General features: G+C 44.3%; 2 protein-coding genes across 3 annotated transcripts in view; one reads left to right on the top strand and one right to left on the bottom strand.

Moving 5' to 3' along the window:
* PERP (p53 apoptosis effector related to PMP22) overlaps positions 1 to 20,445 on the bottom strand; it is a 345,785-nt gene that overhangs the window by 247,157 nt on the left and 78,183 nt on the right. The gene's annotated exons all lie outside the window — the stretch shown is intronic.
* TNFAIP3 (TNF alpha induced protein 3) lies at positions 1,856 to 18,610 on the top strand. 2 transcript variants are annotated; one of them, XM_066315598.1, is made up of 9 exons: positions 1,856 to 2,392; positions 5,542 to 5,854; positions 10,044 to 10,234; positions 10,444 to 10,591; positions 10,791 to 10,961; positions 11,702 to 11,882; positions 13,321 to 14,225; positions 16,031 to 16,263; positions 16,907 to 18,610. In XM_066315598.1, exons 2-9 carry the CDS (start codon positions 5,542 to 5,544, stop codon positions 17,186 to 17,188), a joined length of 2,424 nt encoding a protein of 807 aa, XP_066171695.1. In that variant the 5' UTR covers positions 1,856 to 2,392; the 3' UTR covers positions 17,189 to 18,610. The 2 variants fall into 2 exon arrangements, with proteins under 2 accessions (XP_066171695.1, XP_066171696.1); XM_066315599.1 differs by lacking the exon at positions 1,856 to 2,392 and adding an exon at positions 4,638 to 4,936.

Below are 20,445 nucleotides of genomic sequence, written 5' to 3'. Positions count from 1 at the left end.
ACCTGTTTGACAAACATCAGCTGCAGCAATGTGCAATCAACTTTCAGTTTATGAAGGTGTAAATAGTAATTATTAATATTCAGACGTGCTTACCATTTAGAAAACAAAAATAAGCTGTTGCCTTTTCAGGTTTTCCTGGGTCTCAGTATCTCCATCGTGGCTAGGACTAATTGTTCATTTACTTGCTGCAGTTTTCTATACAAAGCAGGGTACAAGTCAGCTCTTTTTTCCCCTACTTCCTACCTTACCTCATCATTCCTACTCCACAGTGAAACCCTCTATCACTTCAAGTACTCCCTGTAAAACTCTGTGAGGGGCTGGGTTTCATATCACATGAGAGAAATGCTTTGGATAAAAACATTTTTTTCTCTCTCTCTAGTCAGATCACTTCAGTAATCTGCTACCTCAGTTCCCATGAGAGGACAGGGGAAAAAGTCCAGGAAAAGGGAACGGCAGGATGCTGACAGAAACATATACTGTGTAAATCACAGCACAGATGCTGCCCTAGTTATGCAAGCAATCACTCAGGCCCAGTTCCTTCAGGCATCCAATCCCCTGGATTTTAGCCACCCCTCAGGCTGCCAATCATTAAATGTGGTGCCTTCCTACCCAACTATATTGTCCAAGGCAGCAGAGAGACTAGGGGGACAAAAAGAAGGAAAAAAAACCAAACCCAAAACCCCCCACACACCCACAAAAATCTTTAAAAGAAAACTCTTCAAGGAGAGGAGGAAAAGAAATGGGAAGGGATTATTATTTTTCCAGCTGTACACCGACTTCTTTATGAACAGAGGCAGAAGAGAAGGGTAGCCTGGTGCGCAGAGCAGCACAGGCCTGTAAACCCTGGGAAAGATCATGTTACCACATAATCCTGCTGTGTGACACAAGCACACGATCTGAGCCAGCTGCTGCTAATGGAGGTGAGGTGAAGGAGTTCAAAGCTGAGCTCTTCCAAAATCCACCTGTTCTCTGAAGCAGTCGATGTTTAAGACCTCATTTCAAGGTGTGCAGAAACTCTGGGTTCTCATCCTGCCTGTGGGAGGAGTGGATACCCGGGAACAGCCAGGAGCTTATCGTCTGGGAAGATGAAGTCTTTTCATACTGCAAGAAACTTCGTTGCACTGTCTTTCATTTCTGAGTGCCTTCAGATTGTAAGGCTGTTGAGCAAACAGCCGCTTTTCCAGCATAAATCCTATCCATAAATCAGGCCTTAAATTTGTCAGCCTTGGGGGTTTACACACTGAGTTATTTCACTGCACAGATACTAGCACATTGTTTAAAGGCATGCATTAATTGTTTACAATAATTAAATTCAACAATTCCTACAAACTGCTCGTTGCAGTCAAGAGTTTACAAACTTATTCAGACACTAATATCTCCCTGACTTGATAGTTTTAGCCCAAGGTTTTGCCCTTTACCTGCAACAATCTGATCTCGAGCAGGGCTGGATTAGAGTGCATTTAACATCTGCCGAAAATGCCAGTATATTGGGACTATGGGGTTGTATATCGGCCTAACCTCTAACTGAAGAAATGAAGGCACTTGTGGTTACACAGCCAAAACTGCGGAGCACATACAAGCTAAGCGGAAAAAAAAAAAAAAAAAAAAAAAAAAAACCACCCAAACTTGCTTGGGTCTGAAAACCATCTGGAAGAGCAATACTTTCGACGGGACGGGCCCCCTTACTGTCCTGCTGGGATGCTGGGGCAGGGATGCGGGCAGCTACAGCCGAGCGCCCGCAGCCCGAGACGCGTGCGGGGGCAGGCTCTGGCGGACACGGGGAGAGCTCCCGGCGCCTCTCGCAGCCGCCCTTCAGAGCCTGCGGGGCACGGAGCTCTTCCGGACCCGGCGACGCGGCACCGGGCCGGCCCGTGAGCGGAGCGCAGCCTGCGGGGCGGGATGGGCAACCCCCTGCCCGGGGGGAAAGGAATAAGGAAGGAAGAAATGACATCCCGGCTCCCGAAAATCCCACGGCTGAGTCACGGCGGGCGGGGAGGCGGCGGGACTGCCCGGCGGCGGCGCCCCCTGGCGGCGGCCGCAGCCCGTGTCATAGGCCGGAAAGTCCCTGAGCTCTGCCGGTGGAAATCCCCGGTGGGGGTTTTTTTGTGTTGTGTTTTCAATCTCCTTTTTTTTTTTTTTTTTTTTCTCACACGGGCGCTTAAACAGAAAGGGAAAAAAAAACAAGAGGCTGGGCGCAGCCCTTCATTCCGCAGCGGCGGCAGCAGCAGCAGCAGGAGCTCCGGCGGGGAGAGGGTGGAGAGAAGGGAAGGAAGGAGTCCCGGCGGGGTGGGGGTTGATGGATCCCGAGCGCGGCTCTGTGCTATCGCCTCAGCCTCGCTGTTGAGCAGGAGTGGCGGCAGGATCGGCCGGAGGAGGAGCCCGCCGCGGAGAGGTGAGCGCCGCTCTGGGCAGGGCACGGCGGGGCCCGGAGCGCTTTAGCGGGAGGGCGCCTTAGCGGGAGGGCGCCTTAGCGGGTCCGGCGGCGGGGCTCGGCCGGGCCGAGCGCTGGCTCCCCGCCGGCCGTGACGCTGTGCCCGCCGCTGCCGGCCCGGCCCGGCCCCGCGGGGCTGCGGCTGCAGAGCGGGCACAGCGGCGCGGCCGGGCTTGCTGCGAGTGCCGTGGGGAAATCCGCCCTGGGACTTGGGGCTCCTTTTCCTGGGAAGCTGGCGGGCCGTACTGTGTCCTTTCCAGCTTGCATGGCCAGCCTCCAGCGGAGCAGTAGCTCAGGGAACTAAGAACCCGGAACATTCGCTCTGTGTAAACTAGTCCTGTGGGATTTAAAAGATCCTCGATCCTCATCTTTTGATATACTGAAGAGTAATACTGTGTTTTGGTTTGTACCGAGCAAAGACTCAGGCTGAAAAATCTAGGGCGGCTTACAAGGTATTAAGCATGTTTGTTTTAGAAATTTTAGCACTTTATGGAAAAGTTAATTCATTGCCGTTTTCCAGGTAGAGGACAGAAAATGAAAATAACTTTATGAAACCATTGGCAGATCTCAGAACAATATTCAGCTTTACCGAGCCCAGCATCCTCAGCATTACACGCTTGGAAAGGATACTGTCTCTAATTATTGTTTACAGCTGTTCCTTTTGGGGAATTCCTAGTCATTACTTGTCAGAAGGTTTAAGTAGCATGGCACACAGCAAAGCACTGTAATATAACTGTAGCTCAGTTTTCTGCTTTTAAATCTCCAGTTTAGATGGCTGTTGAGTTCTGTTTGCTTCATCACATCGATTTTGAAAATAAGGGTTGCTTGGCTTTTGCCTTGATTGGCATTTATGACTAAATAAATAGCACAGGCAGTAATTTCCACGTGTGGAGGGGAAAAAAAATGCCGGTAGAACATAGTATCGAATAAGTTAGTTTCAGTGAGTGCTTCTGTAAACTCTGTACTTTTTGTTGCTTAAAGCTGGAAATAACCATTTCAAGGGTCCATGCCGGTAGTGCTTAGTCATGTGATCAGTCTTTATTCGTGTAAAAAAATCCCATTGACTCAATGTTTCTACGAACATAAGTAAGAAGTTCAGTATTTTGGTCATCTCAGAGCAAAGTAGAGCTGTGGTTATCATACAGGTTAGTAAGGGGTTTTTATATTTCCTTTTTAGAATAATTCATAGATTTAAATACAGGATTGCATAAATAGCATGTGCAAAACTATATTGGGGAGGAGAGTGGGTGAGAAAATATGCTCTTTTCATTTAAAGGCTGTGTGCTGGCAAGGGAATGATAAGAATACCTCATCTTTATTACCTAAAGGAAAGCTTTTCCATATGTTGCAAGATGTGACAGCTCTGAGCACAGTCCCAGGTGCTCTTAGGGTGTGTGGATGACATCACCCTGAAGTAGGACTTCGTGGCATCGCTTGTTTCGTCTGCCTCTGTCTAAGGCTTCTCGGGATCTCCGCTGTATCTCTCCATCAGCTAGTTCTCAGGGAGGTTATAGAGGTCAGCTCTTGGGACCTGGAATTTGAGGTCCCCTCTCACCCTTTTCGAAAGCTTTGTCTGGGCATTTGGAGGTGGATGCTGCCAATGGAAGTGACTGGGCAAAAAGGAGAGAGCAACTGTTTCCCTGCGGGGAAGGAGGTGCTGAAGCCCTTCTATGCAAGAGAGGTCTTCTGCCTCTATAGACCTGGGAATGCCCTCCTGGTCAGTCTGCCAGACTGCGGTTGTTCTCCTTCTCTCTGTGCCTCCTGACTTCCACCTCCATGAGAAAACTTCCTAGGAGTTGCATAAATAATTTTTAGTTGCTTCTTGTTTCCCTGTACTTGATGCTCAGAGATTGATAAACATATATGGCTTGATACTTGTCCCTTGATTCATAATCACAATGATGGGTTCTCCTAATGTGACTTTAGTTGTACTTAAGTTGTACTTTAAACAGTTTAGGCGTGCATACTTTTATTTGTCTTGGTACAAATTTTGCTTTGTTTATTAACAAGGCAAGAATGTTTGTGGACAGCATGGAGAGTTTCTCCCTGTAAAAGTAGGTGATTGTTGTTGTTCCTAATGTAGTGCACAGGGGTTTTGAGGGATGTGGTCCCTACATTTGGGTCTAACTAGCCACAAAGTTAGTATTCTCTGAATAGGTATTTCATAAGAGTGTAGCAGTTTCTTTTGGGTTTCTTTTTTTTTTTTTTTTTCCTCCCTCCTGCTGTACCCCATGGGGCCAGAGTTAGTGAAGAAAAGGATGCAGAGCAGTAAACATTACATGTCCTACTGTGGAAATATATTGGGGGTTTTGAGCCAAATGGAAATGCTTTTTCAGCTCTGTTGACTTACCACTGAGTAATAGTAGCACTGCAGTCTGCACCCCCACACAGCACAAGCGCTTCTGAGCCACAGCTCTACCACTCACAAAATACAAAGAGCCTCAAGAAAAGTAACCTTAGTCTGTCCTCGAGTGACAAATTCCTCATCTACCATATCTGGCCGCTGTAAGTATGGGACTGATACTAGCACAGCTTGCAATTTTTTTGTTTTTTTCTGTACTCTAGTGACCATTACTGCTCAGAATGTATGGGCTGTGGAAATCTAAAATGGTCATTAACTGGTTATTTTGGTGGGTTTTTTTGCCATGTTATCAAAACAAGAGTTTGGAATGTGTTGAAATTCAGCAAGTCCATATGGGATTACACTGTGCAATTATAATTTAGTTAAGCTTCCAGGAGAATTTTCCCTTCTCTTGATTTTGCCTTCTTTTATCCTTATTTTGATTTAAATGCTTTTCATTGAATGATGATGCAGTTTCCTTAGTTACATATAAATCCTCTTTAATATCACAGTAAATTATTTCAGCAAATGAGTGGGATAAGCTGATCAGTGTCTGTTTCTGACTAATGCAGAAAAGTTTGTGAATATGAGCTTTAAAAAAACATTATTTATGAAGGGCTCAGTTGGACTGCATCCACTCTGTGCTTGTTTTAGGCAAAACTTCCTCCAGAGTTCCAGCCTGAAAGAGCCTTCTCAGTCTCTGCAGAAGTGATAGCACTGTGATAGAAGGACATTAACATGCCAATAAAAACATCCATTTTCATTTCAGATGTCTTCCAGAAACATGGCTGGCCAACACATCCTTCCTCAAGCTTTGTATCAGAGCAATATGCTGAAGGCTATGAAGATCAGAGAGAGGACACCTGAGGACCTAGTCAAACCTCCCAGTGGAATAATTCATCACTTCAGGACTATGCACAGATACACCATAGAAATGTTCAGAATGTGCCAGTTTTGTCCTCAGTTTCGGGAAATGCTTCAGAAGTCCCTGACTGACCAGGCTACCCAGACTTCACTGGAGCGCCAGAGGAAGCTCAACTGGTGCAGGGAAGTTCGGAGACTTGTTCCTTTGAAGACTAATGGTAAGTTATGAGCAGGTCTTTGCACTCACAGTAAAACAGGTCATACAAATGTAGCATCTTTATTAATAGCATCTGAGTTCACATTACTGGAACAGAACCACATGGCTTTAAAAATGTGATGCCTTTTAATCTTAGTTTTGAAAATTAAAATTCTTTCCACATGATGTACTGTCCTGAGGCTGTAGCAGACCCTTCCCTATACCACAGTACATGAATATTGTGGAAATTTCATAGATATTTTCATAATATCAGTAACCTATAGCATTTCAGAGTCAAGAACAAGGGAGGGAAACTTGATTTGGAACCCATTGCCTTCCCATGAATCTGACTGCTACATGTCGGCTGCCTCATCAGAAGTGCCTGACATCCTTTAATGCCAGGCAAGAGGAGCCTTCAGATGCTTTGAGTGACCAGGGATGCATTCCCACATAAATTTAGCAGCGGCTAATATTCCTCCAGTAAGTCCTGCTGTTGTATCTGTCAGGCAATGCTTGCTTTCTGATCTAGCTTTAACAATAGTGATGGCAATAGCACTCAGAACATGGAGCCTCCTAAGAACCTGACACTGCTGTCCCTGGGGTCAGCACCCCACACTGGAGATGCTCCCTCATCCTCAGCTCTTTCCTTCCCTCAGGGCTCACTGGTAACTCCCGTGTGTGTGGCTGACACCAATCTTTGTGCAACACAAATTTTGCAGTGCAAAATTTTTTCTTTCAACAGTCCGTGCTGGTTTCAGGACTTGGCTTTTGGGTTACTCTCTGTGTGTATTGTATCAAGTGCTAAAAAAGAAAAGGCACAGCATTACTGCCAAGATTTCCTGAACAGGTTATGTTAGTCTACAGTCTTGAGCAGGAAACCTTGGCACATGACTGCAAGACTCACTGGGCATTTCACGTTCAGTGGAGGAAAGATTTGGTAATGGCTATGACTTACAGTCATGCGGCTGCAAACTTGGATTCAGGATTCCTTACAGCACAGATTGCCTCTAACCAGGAGGAATAGACTGGGGCAGTGAGGACTTCAAGAAGATGAAAAATACATACTACTTTGCTCAAGGAGCAGTTCACAGCAGTTATAGAAACACTGGGTGTGGTGGACCTGCAGCATTGTTGAAGTCCATGTTGTGTTCTGTGTTCACTTCTTTTCATATCTGTTTGTATACACATTGCCCTTATCTTCCTAGTCCACATTTTTCCAAGTTCTGCCATATTTCTCAGTGTGCCTGTACACACCTGTGTTTTACAGAAGCCATAAAAGGAGTCCCACTGAGTAGATGTCACTGCCCAACCCAAAGCCAAGTTGGGCTTTGGGTTGGGCAGTGCTGATGTGCATGTCTGTAACTGCTGTAGAGGCGCTGACCTTCTGGTGGGCTTTTTGGGCTTCCTCTACATTGGTGTAAAATTCTCATGACTGCAATTAGGGGTGTGCACAGAAGTCATGGAGTCTTGAGCTTTGGAAGGACCAGTGGTACAGCTGGGGCAGGCAGTGCTTTGCAGGTACTGGCAAGGTAACATCACTCCAAGTGTTGCATCTTAAAAATTTCACTCAAACAGATTTTCTAGGAAAATAGACAATGTGTACAGTTTTTGCCCAGGGCAAAGAGTAGCTGTTTTAGGATCCCCCATCTCCAGTCAATACAAATCCTGCAGGGGTTGATGCTGCCTGGACAGACCCTTGTTGGTGACCACATTACATTCAGCAACACTGGCCTCCTTCTTTGTCTCATGCCCATGTTACATGTGGGAGTAGTGTGGACTTGGATCCCATCCATGAGCAGGCATACCAGTATACGAGATGCTGAAATACTACTGCTAGTTGAGGGAAGGCAAAGCAAGGTTTGTGGTCTCCCCATAAACTGAACACACAAAGAACTTGGCTTCAGTTCAGTGCTTCGGGGTCATTAAGTGCATGAGTAGGAGTGGCTTTGGAAACCTGTGGGTTATGCAAAGTAGTTGCATTGAAAGACCTTTGCAGGAGAAAGAAGGTAAATCGGACTGTAGGAGAAGATATCTGAAAGATGTGCAGAAGCCTGGAGAAGCCCTGTATTATCCCAGAAAACAACTTTTTTTTTTCCTCCCATGTGGTATGAAAAATATGTTTTAAACATTTAGCTGCTTCACCGATAGGTGTGGGAGGCATATGTTAGTTCTCTCAGTCAACAATGGGCTTTCTTCAGAAAATTCTGGGGTTTTTTCTGATTAAGGCTGTAGTTGTTGAAAACAGAGAAAGTATCTCCTACAGGATCTTTTGATCTAAATTGTACCTAATATGTTTGTCAATCTGTGCAGTGGTGGGGTTTTCTTAATTAAAAAAGCTGTTTTGAATCACCACATATTTCTTTGCAGACATCTGAATGGATGATAGAAGGAAAGTGGTAGGAGGTACAAAAATCGAAGCTGTTTGGGTTTTTTATTTTCTTTTTTTTTTTTTCTTTTTTTTTTTTTTTCTTTTTTTTTTTTTTTAATTTAAAAATTCCAGCGTCTATTGGCTGTAGAGATTTCACTTGTATAATGAATTGGCATTCATTCCAGCTCACCCAGCCACACCCCCTGGGAAAGTCCGAGGGAGGCCACGCTGCACCCGCAGAACAAAAAGTACAACTGTTGCTCAATTGCTAGTCAAACGGTGTGGGGGAATTCCAAGTGCTGTGTAAGGAATTTTGGGCAGTGCTTCTAAATAAAGAACCGAAAGTGAGCTCTCAGAGAGAGAAAAAATTTAATCTTATCTTTGCTCTAGATTTTGCAAAGGGAAAATTTTAACGGGATTAGTATGTCATCTTTCTTGGTCAGAAGGAAACCAAGTCAGTTTTTCTGTCTTCTTGGTTGTTCCCTGATTTTTAAGCTCAAGTAAGCAGCCTGCAGAACTGAAGTAAGCTTTGTAAGACAGCATTCAGAAAATAGAAGGCAGTTGAAGGAACCTGATATGCACCAATCCCATAACAATTTATGAAGCATTGAGTAGATTGCAAGTTATATCTTACTCAGGAACCAGAGTCTGTTATAGGCTTTCCTCTGCAATTTCACAGAATAAGTAGCAAAAGCGTTCACAAATGGTGTAAGTGAAGTCATAATGTGTGTGGCAAGCTGGGTTTAATTCTTTGTGGGAGTTCTTTGGGTGAGTTTGTTTGGGGTTTTTTTCACATGGGAAAAATCTAGTAGTTTTACCAGGGTTTATGTCTTCTATTCCAAGAAAATTGCTGTGGTTTCTTAGCATTGGGTGAATCTGTTTACCACTGTGGTAAACATCAGACCTAGTTTTGCATCTGAGGACATGACAGTAATGATTCTTGATGTCTCCCTTTCAGGGGAGACGTCCCCTTTTGAAGGAGATGGCTAGAGATAGAATTTGAAACCCAGACATAGCTATATTTCTTGTCACACCTTTTAAGTTAGTTATCTTCTCAGAGTTTCCCCTCTGAAACTGCAGAATATCACAATCCTTCCTACCTGTAAAAAGGAGTTTTTCAATTAAGGAGATTGTATGGAAATGGAAATCAATTCACTGTTTTTCATTTACTTAGTTTTAATTTTGTGTTTTAAAAACAGTCCTCTAAATCATATATGTAACAACCCAACACGCAGTCATTTCTGAGAGGAAGGCCAGAGGTGTTCCTATGATTGCTTTACATAAATCACCTGCCATTGCCTTTCTGTCTCCTTTTTTATTACAATTCCTCCATCAAGCATAGCCAAGTGCCAAGCAGTGCTCATCAGGGGATGTGAGGCTTGATGTTACTGTATTTTCTTAATGGTTTCCATTATCTCAACCTTGTGCCATTGGGTGTATATTTGTATAAACACCAATAAGGGAGATTTATGTCTCTTTTTGTAATTTTAAGATTACCTTGTTGTGTTTAAAAAGCTATTTCAGCTGTGTTTGACATTTGTAGTTGACCCCAAAATTTGGTTTGTGGCATCAGTCAAAGTTAAGTAAGATAGGTAAGGGGCATTGCTGGATAACAGCTTAACTTGGGCTGGTACAGAGACAAAACCAGTAGGAGGGAAGTTTTTTCTTTCTGTCTCTGAACAGAGATCATAACTCTGGTCTCCTTCTTTACAACCCTTCTGTCTGAGGCATAGAGAGAAGTGCACAGGGAATATGCATATGTGCAGTGCAATTCTACATCCCACAGGCTTGTGGCATTTTATTTATGTAGCCATTTGAAAATAATGCACTTTTTTTTTTGCAGGAGATGGAAATTGTCTTATGCATGCTGCCTCACAGTACATGTGGGGTATTGAAGATATCGACCTTGTCTTAAGAAAAACATTGTTTAGTGCTCTCAGGGAGATTGACACACGGAACTTCAAGCTCCGCTGGCAGCGGGAGGCTGTTAAATCCCAGGAGTTTGTGGAAACGGGACTCCATTTTGACACCCGGGTAAGGCAGCCAGAGGGAATGGTGCTGTTTTCTGACTGCTCACCAGTGTTGCCTTGCTGATTCTGTTTGCCTTGTGGCTTTATGGATTCTGTCATTAATGGCGAGCAGTTCCATATCAAATGATGTGATTATTTGAGCACTGCTGTGCTGCAACTGGTTCCTGACCTCCATGTCTTTGAACCTTTGGTGACAGCTGTTTCTTTCCTCAGAACTGGGAGGAGGAGTGGGAATACCTCATCGAAATGACCTCCCCAGAAATATCTGGGGCTCGAAACAGGCTTCCCTATAATGCACTGGAAGAAATCCACATCTTCATCCTTGCTAACATCCTCAGAAGGCCAGTCATTGTCCTTGCAGGTGAGTTGCCTGGCCAGTCATCCCAGTGTGTTACTCTTGTGCTGTGTTAGTAACCTTAGTCAACAAGTATTTTATTCAGGTAGCATTTCAGCATTTCAGAGCGTGGTGTTTTCAGCAAGTATCCTAAAACCCCCAGCATACATTTTTCTGTTGCCTGTAGCACATATTTATTTCTGTTTTCCTTTTCTTCTTTATGCAGATAAAGTGGTTAGAAGTTTAGAGTCAGGCTCCAGTTTTGCTCCTCTGAATGTTGGTGGTGTTTACTTGCCTCTCCTATGGCCAGCTGAAGAATGCTACAGATACCCAATTGTGCTTGGCTATGACAATATGCATTTTACACCACTGGTGACTCTGAAGGACAGCGGGCCAGGTATTTTTCAAGTACCTTGTTTGGTATTTATGTCTCTTCTTCAAAACCACTGTGCTAATAAAGTAGTTGAAATATGATCCGGTTTAGATTTGCATTTTTAAAGTTAAATAAGATTAATTTGAAATATATTCTTAAAATGTGAGCAGAAAGAGCTTTGTCTGTGAATCTGAGTAGAAACTAAAGGTTACCTTCAAGATAGTGGTTGAAAGTAGAGAGCAACTCACCTGCTTGCAGGCTGGAATTGGTCAAAGGGTAGCCTCTGCTTCATTGTGTTCTGACCTCCTTTCCATATCATAAGAGAAGAAGCTTTGAAGGATGCAGTCTCACAGCAGGGTATCAGTGCCTGGCAGGAATAATGAAATATATGCTTTACTATTTTTAATACATCTCTTCTGAGTGGACAGCAGTTCTCTAGGTTCAGGTTACAGCATCATCCCACCAAAAGGCATAGCAAACAAAGATCTACAATCCTGTTCCCATGGAGAAGATAGTTGCTCTGAGGACATGAAAACTGCTGTGGGATGGAGCTAAGTTTGTGATATAGCTGTGTCTGCAACCTCCCCCAGTGGTACCATATAGAAACTGATTGCTCTGCCCAGCTGTTCTCCTCTCAAAAATTTAGTGATGATATCTCCATGTGTTGCATTTCATGGTTATTCCTAACTGGCTGTTTCTGTGTGTGTGAATATACATATACATATATATGTGTGGATGTGTTAATCCATTTTGTTTCTCCACAGAAATCCGGGCTGTCCCTCTGGTCACCAGTGAACAAGGCAGATTTGAAGATTTGAATGTGCACTTTCTGACAGATGCAGAAGAGAGAGAGAAAGAGCAGCTGCTAAAAGAGTATTTGATAGTGATAGAAATTCCAGTGCAAGGCTGGGATCATGGTACAACTCATCTAATTAATGCTGCAAAGTGAGTGTCATTCCTTTTTCCTCAAAGTTATCTTGTTTACAGAGGTGGGTCAAGCTGGGCAGCCCCGTGTGTTCTTTTGGTCTTTCCTTCCTAGGTGGCCAGTGTGGTTACTACCTGAAATATGACTATTTTGGCATTACTGTTGATATGTTTTGAAGTAGTATGAGCTGAGGCCAGTCTCAAATTTAAGGGCAAAGATGTGTTCAGACTTAGCAAACTGATATTAGCATTTTAGAAGAAGAAATCCATTTGATCAGTTTCACTGATCTGTGGATTACATAGGAGGGTGGCTGAAAAGTAGTTAAATGCAGGAAGTAGTTAGCTCAAGCTCTTGTGCTTTATGTAAGGGCACATTGCATAATGGGCAGTTGGTGTAATTTTGGCTCCCCTGGGGAAAGTAGTTGGCAGTATGTCCTGAGCACAGATGCCTCAACACCCTGGGCTGTTCCGTGTGGCAGTAGGCAGGAAGCTGTGGCCAGTGGAGGAACCAGCATCTCTGCTTGTCCCACTGATGGCTGAGCATCAGTAACATGCAGAGAGCAGCTGGCAACACCCATCAGCTTCTCATACTCAGTGGACACTGGCAGTGATGCCCAACCAGTCCCCTTAGAACTGACAGAGGGAAGTACCCCCCTGTCTTTGCTTCCACTGCCCCACAGAAAGAAATCTTTATGCTGTTGGCTAGAAGTCCTTCTACCCAAAGGATATATCCACACATAAAAGGCAGCACTTGAGCTTCCCTAGTTCCTCTGAGTGGATGTGTTCTGAAGAATTGCCAGAAATGTTCTTACCTCGTCCTACCAACTGTGTCATGGTGAAGCTCCAGTGTAGGGTTTTCCCTGCAGCTGGAGGCAGAGTAAGGATGGCGTGATGGATGCTAGCATTGCATGCACCACACTCAAGCCGCACAGTTTGTTAGAGGAATTCTGCTGGTGGATACAGACCCAACAGGGCAGAACCAGGAGCAGATTTTGTGATAAACTATATCATGAAATGCTGAGCACACTGTAGGAAGCGCTTGTTCTTAGTGTGGGTTGGTGAAGAAGGGGGTCTTCTACTCTAACCTATGCTCAATTGAGCACTGGTCCTCAGAGAAATTCACCATTTGGGGGACTTCCTGCTTCTGAGAGATTACCCATATTCTTTATGCTAACACCTCTTAGACAGAAAACTCTCACCTAGCAAAGCCTTTTAGGAGTACTTCTATTTAGCATCGTGTCAGGACATTTATTTCAGATGTGGAACTCTCCATCATTGAACACCTACTTTTAAAATTATTTCCATTTGCAGCAACAATGTAACATTCTAGATCTTCTGTCTGAGTAATATAGATGTGCATTAAATCTACATTTCCTTCCCACATTGCCTGTATTTGCTTCCACACACACCATCTGCTCTTTTCAACAACTGATGCAATCTTCCTTTTTTTGGCTGTCAGGTTAGATGAAGGCAACCTACCCAAAGAAATAAACCTTGTGGAGGATTACTTTCAACTGGTGCAGCATGAATACAAGAAGTGGCAGGAGAATGCTGAACCTGCTAGAAGAGACACATGTTCCAGGAACAGACAAGAACTGTCGCTTTCCCAGCTCTCCCTCTTACAGATGAAATGTGAAACGCCAAATTGCCCTTTCTACATGTCTGTGAACACCCAGCCCTACTGCCATGAATGCTTTGAGCAGAAGTCCCAAGGAAACAAAGGAAGAAAGCAGACTTTCAAAGCAGCACCTGAGAAGGTGAAGGCACCTGGGTCAGGCTCCTCCCGTGGGGATATTTGTGAACCTGGGGGATGGACATCTGAAGGGCCTGTAACAGAGCCTCGCTCTGCACCTCCGACCGCTCCAAGCCTTTTCCTGTACAGTGAAACCACAGCCATGAAGTGCAGGACCCCAGACTGCCCCTTCACATTGAATGTGCAGCACAATGGGCTGTGTGAACGCTGCTACAACTCCAGACAGCTCAGTCCCTGCAACAACTTGGATGACCAGAGACACTTGGACTATGCCACATGCAAAATGTGCCGTCAAAAGGCCAAGAGGACCTTCAATGGTATATGCAGCACTTGCTTCAAAAGGTCTACAGAGCAGTCCCCAAATGGCAGTCCCACATTCCTGCCCACCTGCCACCAGAGATCAACATCTGACCCATCCCAGATCTCACAGATCCTCCACCAGCACTCCTGCCAACAGGCTCCCAACAGCCATCACAAGGAGCCACCAGCACTGCCTCCCGAGGAGAACAGGGGAGGCAACCTCTGTAGGAAACCTGGTTGCAAGTTTTTTGGGACATCACAAAATGAAGGCTTTTGCACGCTGTGTTTCTTTGAGTACAGGGAAAACCATGGTAAGTGGAAATGGAGTGAGCTTTGACACACTTCGTTTGCAGATCATCCTCCTTGAACTGGGTGGGAGGTAATGTGTGAAGAGAAGGTGATTTTCTGTCTGTTACTATCCCATTCTCATGGTTTAACCCCAGCCGGCAGCCAAGCCCCACACAGCCGCTCGCTCACTCTCCCACCAGCAGGCTCATATGGAGAATCAGAGTGTAAAAGCTGGAGAATTCATGGGCTGGGATAAAGACAGTTTAATGGGAAAAGCAAAAACTGCATACACAAGCAAAGCAAAATAAAGAATTAATTCATTGCTTGCCATGGGCAAGCAGGTGTTCAGGCTGTGTCTTCTCCTAACCTCCCATGCACCCTTTGCCAGCAGGACAGTGTGAAAAGCAAAACAGGCTTTGGCTCTGTAAGCCCTGCTCAGCAATAACAAAAACATTTCAATATTATCAACCTTGTGCTCAGCACAGATCCAAAACACAGCCCCATACCAGCCACTCTGAAGAAAATTAACTTTACCCCAGACAAAACCAGTATACCATAAAGGGCCACATGGTAGCAGTGTGAGAAATCTGCAAAATCTCTTGTAAACTTCCTTTCAGCTTTGATGGAAGCAAAATCAGCTCAGTAGGGGATAGCTTTTGATACCTCTCTATCATCTACTGCAACCATGGTTTGGTATGAATTTTCTTCACAGCTAGACAAGTTGTAGAGGTCAGTGAGGGAAATACTGTAAATGTATGGAAGGTACTGAAAATCAGTTATGTTAGCAAGGTGTTTAAAAAGCCTCGAAGAATTGGTAGATCTCTGGCTGTTCTGGGTGTAACAGATGTAATACTCTGGAGTAACTGCTGTAGTTGCCTTGACAAGCAGAGCAAGTAGAAGTTGACTGTAGATAATTAGCTTGTATTTTGGAGTAGCTTAGGAGCATGTTGTTATACTCTGCCTTGAAATCTTCCTTGGTAATACCCTGTGTGTGCATGCACATGTGTTTTTAAAGACTGACCTTCAAAATTCACAGGCAATAGTCTGTGAATAAATCACAGCATGAAATCTTCATCTTTCTTGCTGCTGCCCTGTTTCACAGGTAAAGAGCCCTTAGGTATAGAGCCTGAAAGGCATATATGAGGGAATTATTATGTAGGTGTTCAGGCTATTTTATTGCTGATAAGTTTGCCAATACAAGTAAATGTGGAATAGTTTGGGTTGGAAGGGACCTTTTAAAAATCATCTAATTCAACCCCCCTGCCATTGGCAGAGACATCTTTCACAACAGTGATCTTTCCACATGCGTTCAGATTAGGGAACTTCTCTACCAGCTTGCAATACCTTATTTTCCAGCATTGCTCACAATGAATTTTTTTCCCTTCTGATTGTGGAATATATAAGATTGTTTCATGAGACTAAAAAGTACAATGCACTTTTTCCCCTTAAGCTCTGTACCACTGTACTTTAGTTGTCTGATGTGACTGAAATGAGGGTGGCTGGGGCACAGATGACAGTCAAAGTGAAGTCAAAGGTGAAATTTGTCTTCACTTCAGTGGGTTTCCCACCTAGGGTAAATTTTTCCCAAATTATCTGTTTCAACAACTTATATGAAAATAAGGCTGCATTGATATCTTTACTTATGTAACATGAAGAAAGGTGTACCAGCTGGGGGGTGGGTCTCAGCATTGTCAAAAATCCATGTTTGAGGTTAGTTATCTTTTTAATTTATTTTAATTTCTAAAGTGGGGAGCTTTTTATAGCTGCTTTGGGTCATCAGATCTATTGGGCATATTCAAACAGCTCCTGTTCATGCTTTGCATTACAGACAGTGTTTTGCTACGCCACCAGAGGAGATCTCAGAGGAAGTCTTCAGCAGCAGATCAGACGGGGAGCTCCGCTGCCGGCTTCCGTAACACCGTGTCCTGCCAGCGGCGCGACTGCGGCACCCTGGGCAGCACAATGCTCGAGGGCTACTGCCAGAACTGCTTCATTATAGCCCAGAACCAGCGATTCCAAGAAGCCAGAAGGACAGAAGAACAGCTGGTGAGACAGTCAGAAGTAAGTGTGAACTTCTCAAAACATCTTCCTCTCGTTTAGCGCTGCATGTTTTTCTCTTGTGGGAACAACTTGAGATTCATACTCGAAAATTCTCAAATGACTGCATCTTAACTATCAAGGAAAGACAAGTGCAGAGCACTTCATGATTTTTTCTGCTGCAGTTGAGCAGCACTCGGTTTAGGATTGTCATGGCCGTGCTCAGTTTTACCTCAGCTGGGATTTTGCCAGCAATATCAGTGGAAGCAACTGGACTGATAGCTAGGTTGTTTTGTTGATTGGGGAGGGATTTTCATTCTTACCCTTAGAGCTGTGCAACTCTTGTTAAGGGGTTCAAGTTGCATTTTTGATTACGTCCATCACAGATTACCCTTGTTCCAGATAAGGCTTTTTTTAGTTTGGTTTGTTTTGGTCCTTTTAGAGTTGATGAAAGATGAAAAGACCAATAATTTTCCTTAGAAATAACAGCATTTGGGATTTTCTTTGGTAAAACTCAACTTTGCTCTTGGTATTGCACTTTGTAGACGTGCCTCTGAACAATCCCCAAGTGTTTACCTATACAAACCATGAGCAGAGTAAAAAGGAAATGAAAAGTCATTTTTGCTGCCAGCACACCGACTGACAATGTGTTTTAATATTTTTCAAGAGAACAGGGCAGCACAGAGATGTGCAGCGAGCAGTGCTGAGTTCCCAGAAGAGACAGTGTGCTGTGGCTTCGTGTAGAAACAACCTGGCCTGCAGAAGTGATGACCTGTGCCCAGAGTGCCGGCGCCTTGGTCAGCTGCCACCGTCAGGGAGTGCCAGGGAGCCAGTGGCACAGGAGCCTCCCAAGCAACGCTGCCGAGCCCCTGCCTGTGATCACTATGGCAATGCCAAGTGCAACGGCTACTGCAATGAATGCTTCCAGTTCAAACAGATCTATGGCTAGCGGGGAGCAAGAAAGCGATACCAGCTACTTCCTTCACTGAAATGGTGCTACGTCCAAAACACTTAACAGTCCTGGGAGTGGGAGGGTGGGGGGAAACATAAGCTCTCTGCTCAGATCATGTTTATTCCCAAGAATGGGAATAAATTTCTACTTCCTCTAAACACTGCATACAGGGACTGCTGAGAAGGTCACATTGCCTTCTGCACAGAGCTCTCATTCATGACTAAGCTCCTACAATTCCATATTTAATTCTTGGACTTCCCTGGAGGAAGTGTGAAGCATTTGAATCCAAAGAACTTCCCAGTTCTGCCTCTTTCTCAATACCTCCCTTCTCCCACGCAAGAAGCCATGTCTACTGTCGAGGTGCAGGACCTTTTTATGTTTGCATACATCAGCCAGGGGCAAGTCTTTCCTGAATGGGATTGCCCAGGACAGACTATTGCAACTTCCAGTTGACATCTGAAGAAATGTGGTTTGGTTTGCCTGTGTCCTTGCTGTTCTTACGGGGCTCACCAGGGTGGGAGCTCCTACAGGCATTTAGGGTGGTAACCCCAAGCAGTTCTGTGCTTGCAGAGCCCTCAGCAACCCACAGCCACAAACAAGACCAGCACTGGTTTGCTCCTTTAATATGCTTAACCTAACCAGCATTTAGATCTTTTCCCAAGACAGCTGGAAAGACACAAGTTACGGAAGAAATGCATGTGATGGGGAAAATACATCCTGCCATTTCCCACTTGTGTGGAAGGAATTACCTCCAACAGACAAGAAAAACCCCAAAGCCCTTTGTTTTCACTTCTGAAATGAGATTGACTCTTGTCTCTCTTGCACTGCAACTGTCAGGAGTATGTCTGTGCTGTTCTTACCCTCCCTCCCCATTTTTGTCACACTTTCTGTCATCCTTAATGTTTCTGTTACCATGCAAACAGCTGGGAGCTCAGTAACAAGAGTTCTTCAGGGTTGAGATTTTATTCCTGAAGTTTATGCATCCACTTCTCAATCTTCAATACTTTCTTTAGCAACCTCAGCTTTACCACTGTGCCTGTTACCTGCTTCTCTCTTCTCCTTTTACACCTTTTAAGTTTTCAGCATCTGTTTTGCTGCTATGATTTTGGAGGTGATACTTCTTCTAACTTGCTTCTCAAGTTTAGAATCTTTTTCTAGTTACTAAAAAAAAACAGTTTCTAAAAAGAAAAAAAAATTAAATAATTCATTACTTATTTCTGTTAAATTTTATATATTTTGTGAACTTTAATGTGAACGTATGTTTTATTAAAATATTTATATTATTTGAAACAATGCAATTTGAAATTTGCACAGCTAGGATTTTTTTTACATATATTTACTCTAGTGTTGAAAGTTACAAACATAAATGTTTAATTGAAAAACTTTCTCTGGTATAAAAAAATAAATTATTGAAGGATTGTTGCGTTTTTTATTTTTATATGTATGCGAGAGAGCATAGTTGAGGATGGGACACCCCTTGAAAGAAGCCTTCCTGTTCAGTACTACCATGCAGCATGCTAGCGACTGCTCTTTGGTGCAGATGATGTAGCCAAGTGCTTTGAAGAGGTGATAACTTCCTCTAAGTGGGTGTTCTCTCAGGAAGGGCTCTTGGTTCTTTGAAAGTCCTGAGCATAAGGACTTGGCTCCTGTGGGTGCAGAGTATTTTCAGTCCCCAAAAGAATGAGTGTGGGAGAGTATGGATGGTGCAGGAGCAGACTGCAGCAAAACCTAAGCTACACCGACTTGCCTTGGCTTTCTGTGTTAATCCATCCGTTATTTCAAGAATTCCCAGCAAGTGGTGCTTGAGTGCCACCCTGGGAGGTGGCGGTGGCAGCACATGATCCCAGCCTCCACACAGCTGTGTGTGCAGCCCCAAAGGCACAGAGCAGGCCTACAACCTTCCCTCTGCCAGGGACAGCAGGGAAGCCTTGGCATCAGGGTTGCTCAGTAGCTCATGAAGAGCAAGTTGCCAACTGCTGTTTGAAAAACTACATGAAAGTGGTGTTTTCTTCTCATCCCAAGCTCAGCCTAAGCAAGCCTTCCTGCCAGGGGATTTCTACACTGTAACTCCTGTACTGGCACTCAGGTGTTTCAGACCTCTGCCCAGACAGGCAACACTGTACACTATCCTGACTTTTAGGTGTTGCTTGTGACCTGAAAGAAAAACATGAGTCAAGGCTGCAAACATCCCTGTACAGTTGAGGACACTTTCCTAAGGGGCTGACCTCTCAGCTCAGTTGCTGTCTGTCCTGGTTGAATCTTTAATCCATAGCCCAGCTTCCTCTGTACTCACAGAGCTTACCTCTGCCTTCAGAGCATACAACCTAGAAGTCAGCCTATGCCCCCCAGAGCAGAGCCTGCTGGAGCTACCAATCCCATCTCTACAGCAGATTGCTCTTTTACAAAATCTCACTCTGCTGACCAGTACCACCCACCTTACCCCTTCTTTACAACTCATGCAACTCACATGTCCCTGCAATTCACTGAACTTTGCACCAGGCAGACACCTCAGTGGTGAAAGAGCAGGCAAAGATTGGGAGGGATGTCTGCAGTCAGGCAGCAGGAGATAGAGCAGCTCATGGCATCCACTCAGCAGCCACCAGCCCCTGCTTACTGAAAAGACAGAACCTCCATCATGACACCTTCAGTGTCAGGAGGCTGATTTACTCCACTTACTGTTTATTACAACTTCTGCAGAGAGGAAAGATTTCACTGATTTTTCTCTGCTGTTTTCTGGGCCTGTTACTCATAACCCTTGGGTCACATGAGGCTGGTCTCATTCTGAAGCTCCCATGTAAATGAGTGCTCAGCCTGTCTCTTGTGATTTACTTGTGTGGGAACATTAAAGTTAGTGGGGCCTTTTTAAAGAAAATACTCTGGTATTTCCCTTATGTCCCAGGGGGATTTTGACCCTCTTGATGCTTTCTGCTCTTTGCCCAGACAACTCTTAAAGTTCATCTATTTTTCCTTCCTGTTCTGCAAGAGAGAACTTTTGCTTGGAGTCTCCCTTTTTGTGACCACTTCACTTAGAAAAGAAGGCTCTTTTCTAAGACACATATCTTTGATAGCCAGAGATTTTTTTCTTAGTAGAAATGCAAAACTAGTAGAGAATCACAGAATTGTTAAGATTGGAGGAATTCGCTAAGATCACTAAGTCTCACTGTTAACCTAATACCACCAAATCATGGCCCCAGGTGGCACATCCACACCTTTTTTGAGCACTCCCAGGGATGAAGACTCAAACATTTTCCTGG

The sequence above is a fragment of the Sylvia atricapilla genome, chromosome 3 (genome assembly GCF_009819655.1).
Source record: "Sylvia atricapilla isolate bSylAtr1 chromosome 3, bSylAtr1.pri, whole genome shotgun sequence".
Lineage (NCBI taxonomy): Eukaryota > Metazoa > Chordata > Aves > Passeriformes > Sylviidae > Sylvia > Sylvia atricapilla.
The sequence above is the reverse complement of the archived record's forward strand: the minus strand, read 5'-3'. Positions and strand labels throughout refer to the sequence as shown.